This window comes from Gallinula chloropus, assembly GCF_964237585.1.
Source record: "Gallinula chloropus genome assembly, chromosome: 13".
NCBI lineage: Eukaryota > Metazoa > Chordata > Aves > Gruiformes > Rallidae > Gallinula > Gallinula chloropus.
Window position 1 is genome coordinate 5,969,093 of NC_140098.1, and position 18,139 is coordinate 5,987,231.

Here is an 18,139-nt window from a genome sequence, read left to right on the forward strand (position 1 = left end):
TCGCCTGTTACCCTTGTTCCTACATAGAATTTTCTAATGTGTCTCACCAGTAATAAATTGTAAGCGAGGCTATGACTCTAAGAGTAGACAGTGTGTTTCATGGGTATTTAAACAACAGCATTAAGTACTATAGGAATCTGTGGAATGTGGAGTGCAGATTTATGTGTCTTAACAATTTCTTTACTGGTTTGTAATAAGCCAGCAAACCAACACTTTATTTTTATATTAATTTGGCCTCAGAAGTAGAGTATACTGGAGCATGACAAGAACAACAAAAATAAACTGGCATATACTTAATAACTGTAACACTGAATTGCCTCCAATACTAAAATATTTATCGAAACTGGGGTTGGGGGGGGGGGGGGAACCTAAAAAGAATTACCCTCAACAGCCTGCTACCAGCTCTTTAACAGTGGGCAATGTAATGCCTTAAGGTACCTCAAACTGTCTTTCATTTTCTAGACTTAATGGCTGATTGCAGAAATCAATGTTGCCATTAGTAACAGAGTATTTGTTATGGCATGATTTCCTCTGTTGTTAGGCTTGCAGAATGATTACAGTATTAGTGAGGTGCTTTCTTTATAAAGGACTGAAGATATAACTTTCAATTTACTATCCATTAGTAAGTGACTTTGGAAATATAGATGAGGCCAGAAATCTTACCTGTTATTACTTGGAGATTTTATTTCAGCAGTCATAGGCTAGTAACTTTAAAAATTGTACCAGGAAGCTCAATATTTTATAGACATCTCCAATGAAATATTATCTGCTTTGCTATTTTATACACAGCAAGTTAACATGACATACAATGCAATTAAAATGTTTCAGTCCAATTTCTATTTTACTTGTACTTTCAAACAGATGTGAATTAAGCAGAAGGTTTCATACATGTTAAAACCTGCACATAAGTTAAGATTGGCAAAAAGTTAGCAGCTTGTATTTTTTAATCAGTCCAGTGGCCAGGTACAAGTAGATATCTCAGTTAAGCAATTGATATGGCTGTGGGAATAAGGGCAATCAGAGAGGTTAGCCAACACGCTGTTTATTAATCCTATGGCTTTGAACTATAGCTCAAAGAAGGCATCTTCCCTCATCCCTTTACATGGAGGACACGGAAAGATCTGCCACAGGGGACACACCATGAACAGAAGAGGAGGGGAAAAAAAACCTGCACCAAACACCTTTCAAAACCTGGAGGGAGAGGCCCTGGAAGTTGACACTGCCACTGGTGACAGCACAGACCCTGCACGCTGCTGCTGGTGGGGTGGTGGAGGTGACAGCTGAAGGGCTAGGAAACCAGCCCTCGGAGGGGAGGAAAGGGTGAGCTGAGCATTAACCTCAAAGGCATTGCGGGAACCCAAACACAGATGTTCTGGTAACACCACTGTGTCCCTGTGGACTGCTAGGAAACAACCTAACAAGAGAATGTATAAAATACTACTTTGCTGCTGTGATTTCAAATACAGCTACGAGCTTTCTGTGCTGAGAGGGAAGGAGAAGTTATCATACCTGAAGAGGAGGGTGAGGAAGGATGTGGGCTGTCCTCCTGGGCACTCCCCGTCTGTGAAAGACCCCCACCTACTCCGCTTTCTTCAGTAATGTTAGAGGACCCTGGTGTTGTCGACCTGCTGACAGACTGAGATTCTTGATCACTTCCAGACCCACGTCGCTCATCAAGACTACCTTGAAGTATTTCATCTTCTCCTTTCCTGTCTCTTTTGTGGACCCTGGAGTGAACGACCACTTGGTGGTATGTTCTAAAAACCCTTCCGCAGTCCGGGCATTCAGTTGGCTTTTCTTTTACGTTTCCATGACTTTGTAAGTTGTAATCGAGTCCCTGGTTCATACCATGTGACAAAAATTCTCTACTGCCTTCTAAAGGGTCTAGTTTGTTTGGCAAGTCTCTCTGATTGCCCATTTTAGTGCTGTGAACCAAATCAGCAGGCATTTTCTGCTTAGAGCCATCTGCTCCTACTAACACATACTCCCGCTTCTCCTTATCAAACATAACTCCAGCATTTGCCAAAGTGTCTTCATGGCTGCGCTGTATCTGCTGCTCTTTAGACAAAAAGCCATGTTCCATGGCCATTCCCCTTGCCATAAGCTGCCAGGCCTGATAGCTGTTTACTGGATCCATCTCCGCCGCTTTGGCGGCAGCTTGTAACCTTTCTATACAGCTGGATTTCAGAGGAGGCACCAGATTGAGACAGCCCAATAAAGAATGTTTATCCCCTTCAGCAATACTGTGGCCAATGCCAGAAATGGGCGAAAGGAGCTTCCCCAAGACTTCTTTCTCTTTCATGGGCATGTCTCCTTTGTTATAGATTTGATTTTGTTCGCTTAAGCTCGCTTTGTCAGGAGGAAGAAACCCACTCTGCAAACATGACAGATACCGTGAATATAAGTTTGCATGAGCTTCCTGGGACATGCTGCTGATGGAGACTGGTACTTCGGGATCATTAGGAGATTTGTTCTTTACAGATAACTTATTCAGGTGAACTTTCATGTGATTTTTAAGAAACCAAGGCTCTTTGAATCGCCTCCCACAGATCTGACAGCAGTGTTCAAAGGAATCCTTGTGCTTTCTCATGTGGCCTTTTAGGAACCAGGCTTGGCTAAAAACTTGACCGCACACCTCACAACGAAACTCATTGGTGGATTGCTCCCCATTCCCATTGGAGCCCTGGCCCTGTGCTGACTCAGCAGTTATGTGAGCCTTCTCCACGTGGCTAATCAGCTCCTCCTCCTGTGAGGCGGCAAAGTCACACAGGGTGCACTTGTAAGGTTTGTGCAGGATCCTTATGTGCCTGTCCAGCTCTTCCCGCTTCTTAAACTTGCCTTTGCAAAATGTGCATCTGAACCCAGCTGTCTGGGTGACAACTTCTTCCTGGACACTGACTGGCTTTGGAGAAGGAACAGGGTTTGAAATATCAGGGGTGCTGTGATTAGCGGGCACAGACAAGTTACAGTTTGCAAGGGGCATCGGCTGGGTGTGCTGCTGTGCTTTCACGTCAGGTCGTGGCTGCAAAAGGCTGCTCTTCATCTGTTTGTCCCGAAGAATTGCCCTCTCCTCCAGCTCATGTAAAAGTCTGTTTTCTTCTCGGACTCTTCCACGACCTTTGCCAAGGTTTCCAAGCTTATGAGTACGCAGGTGTATCTTCAGGTTGCCTTTCTGAGCTGCTCTGTGGTCACAGTACGGACACTTAAATGGTTTCTCTCCAGTATGAGTTCGCATGTGTAGCGACAGGATGCTGTTAAATCGAAAGCGTTTCCCACAGAGGGGACACGGGTACTTTCTGTTTTTCCTGGCATCATCCTCTATATCACTCATCTGAGACATAATCCCTAGGTTTTGTCCATTTAAGAACTGCTGCAGATCCACGCGCCCATTCAGACTGGTATCAACCTCTCTGTTGAGCTGGTTTGCCAACAGTGCCATCTGACTGCTGATGGGCTGGTTTGCTATAGACATGTGGCTTTTGTCTTCTAGCGGCGCTGATGCCTTCTCCTCTGGATTCTGCCTGTTCTGGAGCTCTGGGAAGGCATGGCTGAGCTGGGAAGTGATCTGGTGCAGCTTCTGGCTCATTGAATACTGCCCATTGAGGATGGTGCTGTTGAGATGGGCGTCAGCTTCTGGCACAGCTGAAGAAACACCAAGGCACAAACTAGCTTCCTCCATCTCTGAAAATCAGAAGATATTTTAGATTCAGACTGTGAAAGAGCTACAGGCATTGAATCACTGACGTACAATTTGCATTTTATGTTTTACCTACTCATAATAATGCAAAGGAATTAGTGTAAAAACAATAAAAAGTGTATTAAACGCCAACTGTGCTGCACAATTTTGATCATACATGTGCTTTCATCATTCCACATGTTTACCAATAACCATTAATTACTATTTTAAAATATGCTACAATTCCAAAATCTCATTATGACAGAAGGGGCAAAGGCTTTTACCACCTCCCTTGTCTTTCTTCCTGTGAAATGGCACCTGTTTACATTTCTAAATCTACAGAAAAATAAATGTTATGCATCTTTCCCTTGTTCATCAGAAATCCAGAGGAAAAAACCCCAAAAACAACAAAAAAAGCCCCCAAAATAGAAATCCATTTGTAACTTTCAGTTCCATTAAGCATATTCAATATATTACACATTCTACAATGAGAAAGATAGTTTTATGATTTGACAAAAAAACGATGGTATGATATTTACTGGTGTACAATAAAACAAGATAATGTTTTGGGAAAAAATAAAGTAAAGGACAAGCTTTAGAACAATAAAAGGGATTTTGCTTTAGTCAACAAAAAGTGCAGTAATATCTCATTAAGCTGATTAGTATGCTGCTTAGAAACAGTACTAGGTGCTGTAACACATGATTATAATCATAAAAATCCTTCAGTGTTTGCAAGTAAGCATTAACGAGGTATATTAAATTTTAAGGAGACTGCGACTAGCAGCTTTGTAAACCTCCGAGATTAAGATTTAACCCTTCTGTTACACAACATTGTTATTTTGTCATTTTGAAACTGAGCCCATCAAAAGGCACATAAATTATCTTCTTCCAAGTCTTTTAATTCATCATTGAGAACCTTCAGATTTCAGTTCTTAGCAAAACTTGCCAGATTATAGAAGGAATACCTCTGTCCTTCGACGGGTAAGACATGTGATTTAAGGCACTCTGATTTGTCTTAAAGAGCTCTCTTATGGAACTAAATAAAACCAATTAAAATCTGGGGAAGGTGTTGTGGAAAGCCTCAACAAGTTTAAGAATTCTAATAACTTTCTTAATATACAGTAATGACTACGAATTGTACCTACAGTATGTACATTGTAGAAAATTAGAATTCAAAGCTGTTTGTTAAACACAAGTGCTCTTTTCTGGTCTGCATAATTGTCCACAATAATCTTCTATCCTTGCCACTTCCCTACTTCATACAGAAATAATGTATCTATAAAATTCTATTTAAAATATAAAGTTTTTACATTAATAACTCTCGAACTATATGATGCTATAACATTATATTAGAACATAATTAAGATCTGTGTTGTTCAGCGGAGTGATGTGACACTTTATTCACTAATAAAATTACTCAATTCTATAAGTTTTTGAATAAATAATTTGGTCAGCTTTCTGTTTGGCTTTAGCCAAAAGCATTCACTCGCTATGCCTTCTTCACAGGCTATGGGAACACTCCAGGTAGACACTGTTCTTCACAAGGCTTCATAGTGTGACTTCCACTTGCCGGATAATTTGAGGCCCAAATCTGGCACATACTTAAAAACACAAGCAGTTGTGCTCCCAGGAATAGTCCAGGAGACTTCAAAGGGTGACACCCAAAAGCAAAGTTCCACACATGCTTATGTATTTGCAAGATTGGGGCCTAAAAAAGAAGCATGGGTGGTCTCCAAGAGGTGACGTACTTGGCGTCAACAGGATGACTGAGGCTGTGGTACGATGCATATCTGTGAGAAGCCAGGGGAAAGTGTGCATTTATGTGCATTCAAGATGAACGTGAGCTACAAAATTTTGCACAGATATAAACAAAGCCTTTAACAGTGCTCAGATTCAGGTTTCATGTCAGCGGCCCATTAATTACATGCTGTCAATGTTACTATTTATAAAAATATTAATGAGATCAGCTATATGAAAGGAAAAGGTATAAGACTGCACTTCAGTTTAGCTTGTAGTGTCTGGTGCCCTAAGATAGGGGAACACAGTCAAGGCAGGTGATCGCCCAAGCCATGTAGCAGACAAATAAAATATTTGGTTTCCATGCATGTTTTCTGTGCAACAGAAACAATCATCCCAAATGTGGGATACAGAAATACATTTTTTTTAAAAAAAATTTTTGAAAGCTTGCTTAACTTTTGAAATAAACCAAACTTTGTGTTTAAAAGGTTTAGCTAAACATCTGAGAGCTATAGTGCTTAGGCTTGCTGTTACCTAAAGTTGACTGAGATTTTGAATACCTGCTCACACATTTCTTAAAAAAGACCCAACAAAAAACCCCAAACCATACAAATAGCAGAAGAAAATTCTCAAAAAAAAAAGAGAAGAAACCCCCAAAACCAGAATCCACTTTCTGTCTGGATTCCACATATTTCTCCTCACTGTGCTTAAACAAGGCATCTGGGTAAACAAGAACATAAAAATTCAAGAAATGTATTGCGTGTACAGACACACACAGAGTGAAGAAGGTTTAGAAAAGTCTTTGTGAATTGTCATTATTCTATAACAGCTTGAAAAATGCAGTCTAAATTTCATTTATTCAGTTGACCTCAATGGGAACTGGTGCCTTTACATGCTCAGGAAGGTTTGGGTAGTTAATTTTAGCATTTTATGCTCTATCGAAGTTTGGAAATGCTGACAGATCCCAGTGGAGTTTATTAATTCTGATGTTTAACCCTAAGCATCGGTTCAAACGTATGGTTATTTGGATTGGGGAGGGGAGAGGGAGTTGTGGTTGGGATTTGAAGTTATGCTGTGGCTCTTATTCAAAAATAACTTTAATAAAGTAGCAACATCAGTTGTAGTTGGAAAATATTTTTTTCCAAGTTTTATTTTTCTTTTGCTCTTTTTTGTCTCCCACAAACATACAGACACATGTGAGGTAGAATATGGATAGGGTGAGTAAAAAACAATTCAAAGGAAGATGAAACCCATAATTCTTCCTTTAAAACCTAATAACTATGGATCAAATCTGGGGAGCCTGATCCACACACACTGATCTTTTGACACTGGAAATTTTGTACATTTTTGATGAAAGATTCCGAAATTTCAGCAAAACCTCCACTTATTAAGAAGCAACCACTTCTGAATGCCACATTCGCTGATCAGCTGTTCAGCTTCTCAGGATTTAAGTTCTTTACTTAAATTGTATCACCATCCACATCTACCCCATCTTCCTGTAGTCCTGTCCCTGCCTCTGGCTCTGAACTGCCTCTTCTTTTCGTCACTTCTACCTGATTTCATTGCAAAGCATAACCAGAGCATTCAAATTGCTGCCACGTGACATTTCTCCCCCTGCAATTCCCAGTTGTTGTGTTTAGGAACATGGGGACCCTGATACTGTTCAGCTCTCACGTAAATCAGACTCCCAGTATTCTTCATCCCATTCACAGCAAAACCTACCAAAAATCTCATCTTGTATCCACATGCAAGACAGAAATAAAACTCTTCCTCATCCATCATTCCACTATGAATTAGATAACCCAATCTAATTTGCCTAATTTCTCTAAAAAAATTAGCAATTTCATTCTCTTCCTCTTTATCCATCATCCCTGTCTAGCTCTATGACCAGACAGGGTTACACCAGGTGGGGTAAGGGGCTTTCATTCCCCAGTGGGCCTCTTGCTTGAGTTCAAGGTCCCCACCTTGGTGTCATGATGGCCATTGCACAGACCCTTCCCTCTCTCAGATTTGGCTGCTCTCCACAAAACCCAAGAGGCGCAGGGATGCTTTTGCATCACAGACATGCCCACAGCCGTGCAGTCCCCTCTGCCTCCCCAAGGATTTCCCAATAGACCCAACTGTCCTCCTCATGTTGGCCTCAAGTGCAACTTCACTGCATCCATTTAGCCCCATCAACCAAATGTTAAAACCACTACAACTCCCACCTGACTGGACTTCATAGAAATTGACCTTTTAACAGATAACTAGTTCGTAATTTTGAGAGTTTTGACAAAATAAATATTCTTTACAGCATCGCTCTTCATTATGACTTGCCCTTCTTGCCTCCCCAGACAAAAGCACCAGGTATTAAACCCCCCCAGTCAAGTTCTCCATTCTGGACTATGCAGCCTATTACATGGCTTTCACAATTCTGATCTCTCTTACAAGGAAAGCACAGACCGTTTTGCCATCACTCGCACTGGGAACAGAAGCACAATGTTAAAATTTGTTTACAAAATCAACAGCAAATCAAAACTCAGTGTTAAAAATTCTAAGTATTTTTTTAAATTTATGTAGTAAATTTCTGACCTTTAATTATCTCAAGTGTTTAGTAAAGACAGCACCCCCCCAAGACATGGCACTGTACAGAGCACATTTTCAGGAGCTGCTCCCAAGCTGCCCTTCCCAACCAAAGACCCTTCTGCTTTTGCCCAAGAGAGCTGCTCCAGCCAGAAAGCCCAATCCTCACCCTGCGACTCCACACAGGCTGCAGAACAGCCTTGGTTGTGCCGCACAGGGCAGGGCAGGAGCATCCTGCAGCAGGTTCATAGTGCACAGGGCAGGAGCGGTCCCTCAGAAAGCAGCAAACAAAGCGTCAGAGGACACCCATTACTGTGCGGGAGTGCAGAGCCCTATTTCCGTGAGGAGGGCACTCAGCTCATGAAATTCACAACTGGATACATATATTATAAAAATACTCTCTCATCTCCCACATGAAGGTACAGCGAGACATTCGAGTCCCTTTGATGATACTAATAGTTATTTTGATTTCACTCACATTTTTGCCCTCAAGACTATTTCCTGTGATATCAATAACGAAAGTTCTGACTTTAGCCATTTCAATTGAACACACAGATTTTATTTAACTATTTGAAATGGATTACTGGAATTTAAAACCAATTATGACACCAGAAGTGCCTGTCATCACAACTACATTAATGTAATATGAGAAGCTCGGCTTCCTTTTGCTGGAAACAGAGCGGGGAAAAAAAGATGGCAAACAGAATAAAAAAGTTTAAATATAAATATATGCCTCAACACACGTAAACATATGCAGGCACACACATATCTGTAGACATACACGTATGTGCACACATACACCTGTTATCTTTGTGAACAGATGGACCAAATTCAGCTCTTCCTTACACCTGTTCATTCCTACTGGACACACACTGAAGCATTTCCCTCTTCGCTGCTGTAGAGAAAGCAGTCATTTTAAAAACACTGTTGTGCTGTTATTATAGCTTAGATTAGGTTAGTTAAAAGATTTACAGTTCAGTAAGCAAAGCAATGCTTTACAAGCTCACGTGTTTAAACAACAAGCTCGCTCTGGCCCTGATCCTCTGAGCAGTTAGAGTTACACACACTGTTACTTATGCTTTAGAATATAGACCTGGTATTTATCTTTCCAGCTAGAAAAATTCACATCTATCTACATTATCTCGTGCTCCATTGACAAATTCTAAATACTGCAATACAGACTGCTTCAGTTCTTAGCAACTCGTAAACAGGTATCACTGAGAAACTTCAGAATATATATTGAATTTTTATTAAATATTGTTCTTATTGTTGTAGCTGAAACAGTTTAACTAAGGCTGTTATAAGCATAATACACTCCTGTTAAGAAATACAGAACACCAGACTACTGAACCCTTTCAGGGTCATTAAACAGCTGTAAACATTATTACAAAAATAAACCAGAGATTTCATGCTTACATTTTAGCCCAGAGCTTGGTGTGCTGAGCAAGTACATTTTTTTCATCTCTTACAATCAACGCTGGTGACATTTGGGCATCCAAACAAATTACATCACAAATATTACTGAGGTGGGTAGGATACTGAGCGGTTTATTTGCCAGATGATTAATATATAAACAGTAGGGCAGGATAGATGACCTACGCTTCTTTGACTGATTTGTAGGCAATGGTAAGAGACATAGATGTAAATAGTTAAATTTTAACAAAAACATGTGTGCATGGAAGGGGAGGGGAGAGATCAGCTGCATTTAATGCCACCAGGACAGCATTATCCAATCTGATAAAATGAAATAAACATTAGGTCAGATTCTATTCTCATTTTACTTACGTAAAATAGAGTAACTGCATCGAGTTCACTGGAGTTTTTCCTTTTTTTTTTTTTTATTAAGTAGGTGTCCTGCTCCTTAGGGTATAATTTAATTATATTAGGGAAATATATGGTTTCTGGAGTGTCACAGAATGTCTTAAAAAATAAAAAGTTGGCCTGCAGGTAATGTGTCCTATCTGTTTGTTTTTATCTAAATATTATTAAGGCCAACTTGGTAATTTGTTTTTACTATTAGTCACTTTGCCACATTTAAGTTTTGTAGTCACTGCAAAGCACATATTGCTTCTAAGAACTAAACAACGGGGTGAAGCACCACTCCAGTTTATACAAAGTGCTGGGTGATCCTGTGCTGAGCAGGGCCTGCGGTCCCAGGCAGGCACCCAGGGCTGGAGCCCCAGGGAACACCCATCTTCCAGCACCCAGCTGCCCCGGGACCAGGCAGGGGGGAGCAGGGAAGGCATCTGACAAAACTATAGCTGCTTTGTAGTGCTGATATTTAAACAAGCTGCTTATTGATTCCAAAACAAAGTACTCCTTTAGTAACAACAGAGCCAACTCATTCCACAACAGTTTTTATGTCTTAAAGAAGGGTTAGCAGAGGGATTTTGAAGTTTCAAAAGTCATTAGCAGACAGAAAATTGTTTGCTGAGGCTGTACTGCTTTCGCCCTGGACTGAGAAGACAGTTGCTTTCTAAAATACCTGTTACAGCTGTATGGCACTTTCTAGCTAGCACAGTGGTTTGGGCTGATAACTGATCAGTAGGAGATAAATCACCACAACAGTCTTTGGTTGGTAGCACCCTTGGAGTGGCGGGCTGTGAACTGTTTGTGATCACAATCTAGGAAGACGAGCAGAGAGGAGAGGAGAGGTCATTTATAAATCTCACTCACAGATTAGAATAGAAAGATTAGAAGAATGCAGACAAGCCATTTGATTTATTGCTACTTTGCATGTGACTTAGCAAAATCTGTTTTCCTTCTTATTTATTCTATTTCACTTGCATATACTTAAGAAGTCAGATCCAAAGAAGAGAAAGACAAATAATTGGTACTGAAAGTTCAGTAGATTAAAAAAAAAACACAAATTTTTAAAAATCCTACTTCTTTTCCAGGCACTGGTTGCATCTGGGATCATTATTTTTTAGCTTATAAGCACTGATTCATTTTTTTTTCTTTAGTGTTCTGATGACAAAAGTAAAGATAAGAGTGATACCAAAATTCAAATGGGAGCCTGATCTGTGGAATGCTTCATTAAAATAAACCTTACACTACTTTAGAAACAGCGTTTTTTTTGAGGTAAATTTGTTATTTTCATGTAATTTGGACTGTATACAACTGATTAAACTCTCTCCAATTTGATCAATCTCCTGTATCTCCTATCTGATCATTCACTTTAATTAATCTAACTGGCATCTACGTCAGATTGAAGAAACTTTAAAATTAAGCTTTTAACGATCCACTTTAGTATCACACAGCACAATAATAAAATGCTTGGGAGACTTGGAGAAGCATATTTACATTTTGCTTTTTTTGTCACTTTTACAGCACGAAACAGGCTCCAAATCTTCTATTCTTTTCTGAGGACACTGTACCACACCGGAAACCTGTAATACCCAGACTCATTACATAATATTAACGTATACAAAACGTTGACCCTATTAATCCAGCATTCCTCACATAGGCGAGTTCCAGATAAAGGGCAGTGCGTTTCAGCTGGGCGAGGACGGGAGCATCAGGCCCCCTGCACCAATCGCAGGGAGATCGAGCAAGAAGAGTTAAGACCGCACAGCCCAAATCATAGTTCGAAACCATTTAAATCCCAAACTGTAATGCTGAGCTGGTGATTTTATTTTCATTTCACAAAGGCTTAGACTTAAATTTTGTGCAGAACTAAATATAATGTCAAATGCACATATGTCCCAAAGATCAAAGCGTGATTGATTGTGAAATATTCATATGCAATAGCCTGGTGAGATTTTGTTCACCAGGGCACCTGTCAGAAGCATAAGCTTGGATACAAATCATCAAATAAGTACGTAAAATCATTACTAAAATCCAGGCATGCAATCAGATAGTCAGTTGTCTGAAACTGTTGGACTGTAGCCAGCACAGTGGCTCACCAGACTAATGCTTTGGCCTCTGCAGATCCTCAGGGCCCCAGTTCAGTTCCTCCTGCTACTGGTCGGGTCAACTCTCTGTACCTAGCATTGACTTTCCTGGCACTTAATGCTAGCAGTAAAGAAAAAAAGCCCGAGCCCATAAGTTCCCTTTGACCCGAGCCACAGAAACATCTGCTGGTTGAGTCACGAACTGCTTGTTGGCCAAGTTTAACAGTAACCGATCCTGTTGCGGATCAGCTCTCTCAGCAGTAGGTGTCACTGCAATAAATAGATGGATTTCAAGGGACAAAGACACACATTCCCTCTGAAAATGCATAAACAGAACATCCCCGAATAGAAGGAGTTTCAGGAAAAGGTAGTACATGGTCCAGTTAAGACTTTTCTTTATGCAAAATGCTGAAAATCTGGTTTGGGTGAAATGAAATTGTGTGAGTGGGATTGCCAACAACAACAACAACAAAGCAATTCTGTCCTTCAGTCCTATGTCACTGAGATCCTTTAATTCGCACAAATCAACTTCCTGCAATCCCAGGTCTATTAGGTAAAGACTGTTACAGTTAAACTTTTTTTTTTTTTTTTTAAAAAAGCTCTTTAACAAATTAAGTAATTTTCTCTAGTGGAACAAAAGACCTAGTTATATGGAAAGACATCGTAGACTCAACTGTAGTTTTAGGACTTGACAAAGACCACAAGGTTAGCCTATTTTCTGTCAAATTAGAGAGTCCATACCCAACCCTATCTGCACACAGAACATGGAAAAAAAGACTACTTATAACAGCTTTAGGGGGAAAAAAGATGTCTCAAGTATAGATTTAATTAATAGAGTGCATATTTTGGAAAAGCAGTAACCAATTTATATTTGAAACAGAAATATGTGGTATGCCAAATAATATCAGAGCGCTGTCAGCCAAGTCTACACCATATTTGGTTTCATTATCACAAAATGGTTTGTAGGATAATTAAGGATGCTCCAAATTGCATACTATTGAGTTAGACAGCAGACAAAACAATGCATCACTAAACATAAGGGCTACCTGTGATGACATCAACACAGAAACTACGTGCCTGTGTTTAACGTTGGTCAAAAGGAAAAAGAAAGATTAATATATTAAACCTTGTGTAACCTGTTGCACATGAAACAGAGCGCATGATATGGTACGTACCCCCAAAGTACAGCCACATTTATTTTACATCAAACTGGGAACAAAGGAGAGGCAAGAATAATGAAAAGAACAATCACTCCGTTCTTCTAACTTGAAATATTTAAGAGAAACCAACGTAAAAAAGTTCCCCCAGGCATGAAAGGCACCAAGGGCCACACTGCCTACCTGGGAAGAGCCAAGCTCCTCCTTTCCCCTGGTACACTGCTGAAACATCCCCTGCAGTAATTCCCACCAGCTCGTAGTTGGGTGGTCTGTAAAGCTCCCCAGCATCATGGTCATCAAAGCATACTGTGATGAACACAGTGAGAGAGGAGGGCAAGACAGTTTCTGTGTTCCTTTGCTGGACAGAGAAGTAGCCAACATCTTAATGCAATGTGAATGCAAACAGTTAGAAACTCAGACATAACTTGCCCAACTTCAGTGCACCACAACCAAGTCCAAGGCTGGACAGGGACTGAAATTCTTCAGAATCTGATCACCGTAGGAAAAAGTATCCCTAACCGATCATTTCCACATCTCATTTAGGAAAAAGCTTGCCATGGATCTTGACTTAAATAGATGTCTCATCCTCTGTAAAGAAGCCAGGGACAGAGTCCAGAACTCTTGACTCCCATTGCTTAGTCCAGTATGCCAGAGAGCTTTCTTTTATCAAACATAATTGACTGCTGAAAAGACTGGGATTTTTAACTCATGACAGACCTGTCAGCATAACATTTTTTTGTTAAAATATTACAGAGAGTTATTTTGGTTTTTAATAACTGAGATTCTTGGCTGTTAATCCCTTCTACCTCCAATTTCTGTCTTCTGTCCTTTCTTCCTTAACTCAACTGATTTATTTTTCCTCTCCCTGCACCACATGGACTTGGTGGCAAAAAAGAAAAGGCAAAATTTAGAGGGCCATAGTGATCCTGGATACCAATGGATTCAACGAGTTATTTTTAATACTAATATCCAGGAAAAGGATAATGTTGAGAAAGCCTCTGTTGCAGTGGAATTAGATTGAGTAAAGGATGCAGCTGAAAGGTAGGGATGCTGGGAGGCAGGTAAATGTGGGAAAATAGAGAAAATATTTCTTAGAACACTCCTCCTTTCTGTTTGTGGTCTTCAAAAAAGTAGAAACCGCAAACTCCTTGTGGAATTAAGTGGGAAAAGATAGATGAGGAAACACAATGCAAATGTAAACTAAGGACAGAAAAAGTAGACTTAATTATGACTCAAGAAAAATGTAACACTAAAACCCACAAATCTTTAATCCTTTGGTGTTCTGGTCTGTGCACACTTTTACTGATATATTACTGCTGTTATCGTTTAACTTTGTTAATTGATCAGTGTTATGAACACAAGAGCAGAGCCTCTGTGTTGCTCCAGAAGCCACCTCGTACCTCCTCTACGCTTTCGCACAGCGATACGTGGTTCAGACCAAGAAGGGTGTGGTTAGCAGGAGCTGCGTGCAGCTACGACACCGACAAATTGATTTTCCAACTGCTGTAACACCCTGAGGTCAGAAAATGTTCAGCAAACATGCTCTCTTTCAGACTGTCATTTTAAAGAAGCAAAAAAAAAAATACATCCTGCTTTAGTAGTGCTCATCATACTGCTCTTTCACATGGCCTCCTCAGCAGGAAGACAGCCCCAAACAGGAATGTCTATACTACAAGTAACTGACTTGGGAGTATTTTCATGTATTTCCCCAGTTCCTTTTTAAATTACCTCTACCTGTCAGTGTGAGATCATTCTGCCTCCCCAAAACCCCTGCCCTTACCTCAGAGCCACGGTGCAAACCAGTTGTAACAGTTCTGCAATTGAGCTAAGGAAATAACACCGATATCATGATGTGAACATAAAAAAGGGTTTTTCAACAGAGAATCTCCTCCTACCGTTGCACCACAAGATCAAGTGTAGGGAAGGGAATAGCTGTGTAGTTCTTGCATCAAAGGAAGCATAGATGCAAGCCCTGATTATAGCGAAACAGTACGTATGCTTAAATACAACGGATCCTAACAAGCTGAGCACGTATTGTTGTTTGGGCACCCCTGTTTTATCTGGGCAGAGTAGCTTTGATCATTAATAAGAAGGGCACAGAAAACTTGGCAGACACATAGCAGACAGATTAATATGGGAGAGGAGGAATGCCATAAAACCACAATAACGTATTTCAAAACTATCTGCAGGATAAAAATCCTTTAAATAATGTTGATGTTAATTGCAACATTCCAGGCCTGTGGCTGAAAAGGCAACCTATCATGGCTGATAGGTGATTGGCAACAAAGCTGACAAAGAAAGTCTGATAAATGCAATCACAGGATGACAGACCCTGGTAAGTTCCACTGTGTCTGCAAAGTCGGTTGGGAGATGGACTCTGCTCACTGTAATATATCCTTAACAGCGGCTCTGACCAAACTCCTTCGAGTGACTGACAGGATCCCCAGAGGCTTCAGTCCCATGGCAGGCTGAGAGCAGCTGAGTGTTGTTATCAGCAGGACCAGGGACTCACAGGGACCGCTTTACTGCAAGAGTTTTCAATTCAGCACGGAAATAACCATCACTACTTGCAGCAAAACTATTTCAAGTCTCTTGAACAGCTTGTGCAAATGAGCAGTTTGTGTTCACTTTCTCCAGTTCATGTAAAACTTCAGTGTTAATTTCTGCTGCTACAAACCTGTGTGACTCTAGGTAATTTCAGCAAAAAAACAGAAAAAAGAAGGGGAAAGCCTTGGCGTTCCAGTTTCAAGGACTCAGCCATGGGAGGCAGTGAGTGAGCTCCCACTACTTGCACCAGGACATCCAAATGCTCCTCATGGTACAGGACCAAACACTCCAAAGCTGAGAGCACTCGGGAGTTCCCACAAGAAACCTCTGTATTGCTTCAGTTGCCCAAGCAGAAACTCAGATTTCTGTTGTACTGATTTCCAGTGCCGTGCCCTTACAACAATCTCTATATTTATAACTGTATTTCTCTTTCTAATTAAAAGGATTTTCATCTCCTTCACTTACTACTTCTGAATAGACCAGCTATTCTTATTTGATGTGAGAAAGCAAGAAGGGGATATATATAGCAAATTGTGGCTTCTCATACTTCAGTGCAAAATTATCTAAGAATTTAAGTCATATTTAATCAAAGTATCAGGCGTCCTTTTAGTTTTCTCTTTTTTTTAAGTCACAAAAAAGAGGCCCATTCTCAGTTTCGGTTGTTGACTTCTATTTTCCTAGTGACTTTTTTTACAAAAAAAAAAAAACCCAAACAAAACAAACCCCACTATGTTCTTAAAGGACTTCTTTGTTCTCTTTCTGGATTTTCCAAAAATATTGTAAAACGCCAATTGTATAAAAATTATACTGTAAAAAATATAAGTACTGTGAATGAGCAGAGTTATTCATTTATATCCCTAGCTTATGAAACGCCCGTATCATGTATCCTTTATCCAACAGCAGACTCTTTTAGCTTCAATCACAAGAGCTAACAATATGTTATTGATATGATTTCAGGAAACTGTCAGCAGGCAGCTTAACTTTCAGCTCCTCAGCTATAGCGAGCGTATGCACAAAACGTACCTGTACCTCTCCTGCATGAAAGCTGGCAGCAACACGCTCATTCCTGTCAGCTGTCACAGCAGAATAAAGAGAAATGTAAACAGGTCTTCCTCACTAAATGCAGCCTCATATTCCTTACACAGCGAAAACGCACCACTGGTTTCACTGGGAATGTAACCGGCATCACAAGCACGGAGGTGCAGCAGAGTGCTCCCTGCAAGAGGCTGGAGGAGGGAGCCAGGATGGTAAACCAGAGGCATGGCAGTGGGCACTCATCTGTCTCTCCCGTGCGCACCTCTGCCTCCCCCAGCACTCAGCCCTTCTCCTCTCCCGCTGCTGCGAACGAGTCTCAAGCCTCCGCCTTCACCCTCCAATTAGACCCAACACAAAATCAGTAGGAAGGCCACTGAACCAGGAGGCTGCCAGGACACAGGGCGGGCTACCTCAAGATGGGTGCAGCCTGAGGCAGGCCTGCAGCAGGGCCTGACTCCCACCAGCCGGGGTGAAAGTCAGGCTGGGGGACAGTGCTGCACCTGGACCTTCATCCTGGCTTTGGGGAACAGGGGCAGTCAGAATGACAGAGACTTCCATAAAGGCAGAAAACTTTCTCATTTCCAGCCCCACTTGTGCTTGAAGGAAAAACAGAGTTAGCACATTAAAAAGTCCAGTATTTTCAGGTTTTGGAGTTATGTGCTACTAGATTTCCAAGAGCTGAAGAATAATCAGAAATGTCAGAAGCCGGAACAGGTAAATGAAAAGTGCATCTCTCCCCACGCTAGGAAACCAGCGAATTCTAAAACTAGTTTTCATATTGGTTTACAAGCTTTAATAATAAAAGAGTATGTTGTATGATTAGATGTTGGTCATTTTTTTTGTCTGACAAAGAGAAATAACAGGCTGCTGCAGGAGTTAGCACGGGTTTGGTGGGTTTTTTTCCTCCAAATGATCAGAGAAAGTACCGTACTTTAAGGATGTGCCTCACTTGCTCTTAAAAGGGTAAAACAAAATATTCTTCTAGCTATTCTAAGCCTGCCATATAAGTATTATGCTGTTACAGATTTCAAAAGGTTAGCTTCAATGAACCTGACATCAGTATAACCCAAAATAACCCATTCAAGAGAAAAGTAAGAAATAATTGCTGTTTTCTCTTTTTTTTTCCTCAGCTATATTGCTATAATGATTTTGCATAACAGATTGAACAAAGTGCTGTTGTGACAGGTGGTAGAATTCAGCTAGTAAGCACAGAGACAGGGTTCAATTTAGTTTGTGAATCCTTTAATTGTTGTGCAGCTAATTAAAGAAGGTTCTTTACACTCGCAAGTGTTTACCGTTGCTAGTATGCATACATGAAAAATTAAATTGTGCCTTCAAGGGCTGAGAACTATAGAAAAATCATAGCTGATTCTGCAACATGCTTACCAGCTCAAAATAGCTGCTTTTCACAATTGGAATTTGTAAAACTTTTTGCTAAGCAAATATAGAGCTAATTAGAAGTGTTCGTTGGACCAATTAACATTTAAATAAATAAGCCATATTGCACATTTCACAGTCTTTATTTAATGATG

General features: G+C 40.5%; 1 protein-coding gene across 1 annotated transcript in view; it reads right to left on the reverse strand.

Moving 5' to 3' along the window:
* Window positions 1-18,139, reverse strand: part of ZNF536 (zinc finger protein 536) — a gene marked incomplete at its 3' end in the record, with an annotated part of 244,601 nt that overhangs the window by 181,790 nt on the left and 44,672 nt on the right. Inside the window, exon 2 of the mRNA XM_084270017.1 lies at window positions 1,510-3,681. Within this exon, the coding sequence (XP_084126143.1) occupies window positions 1,510-3,679 (2,170 nt within the window). The 5' untranslated portion in view covers window positions 3,680-3,681. The remainder of the gene's footprint in view (window positions 1-1,509; window positions 3,682-18,139) is intronic.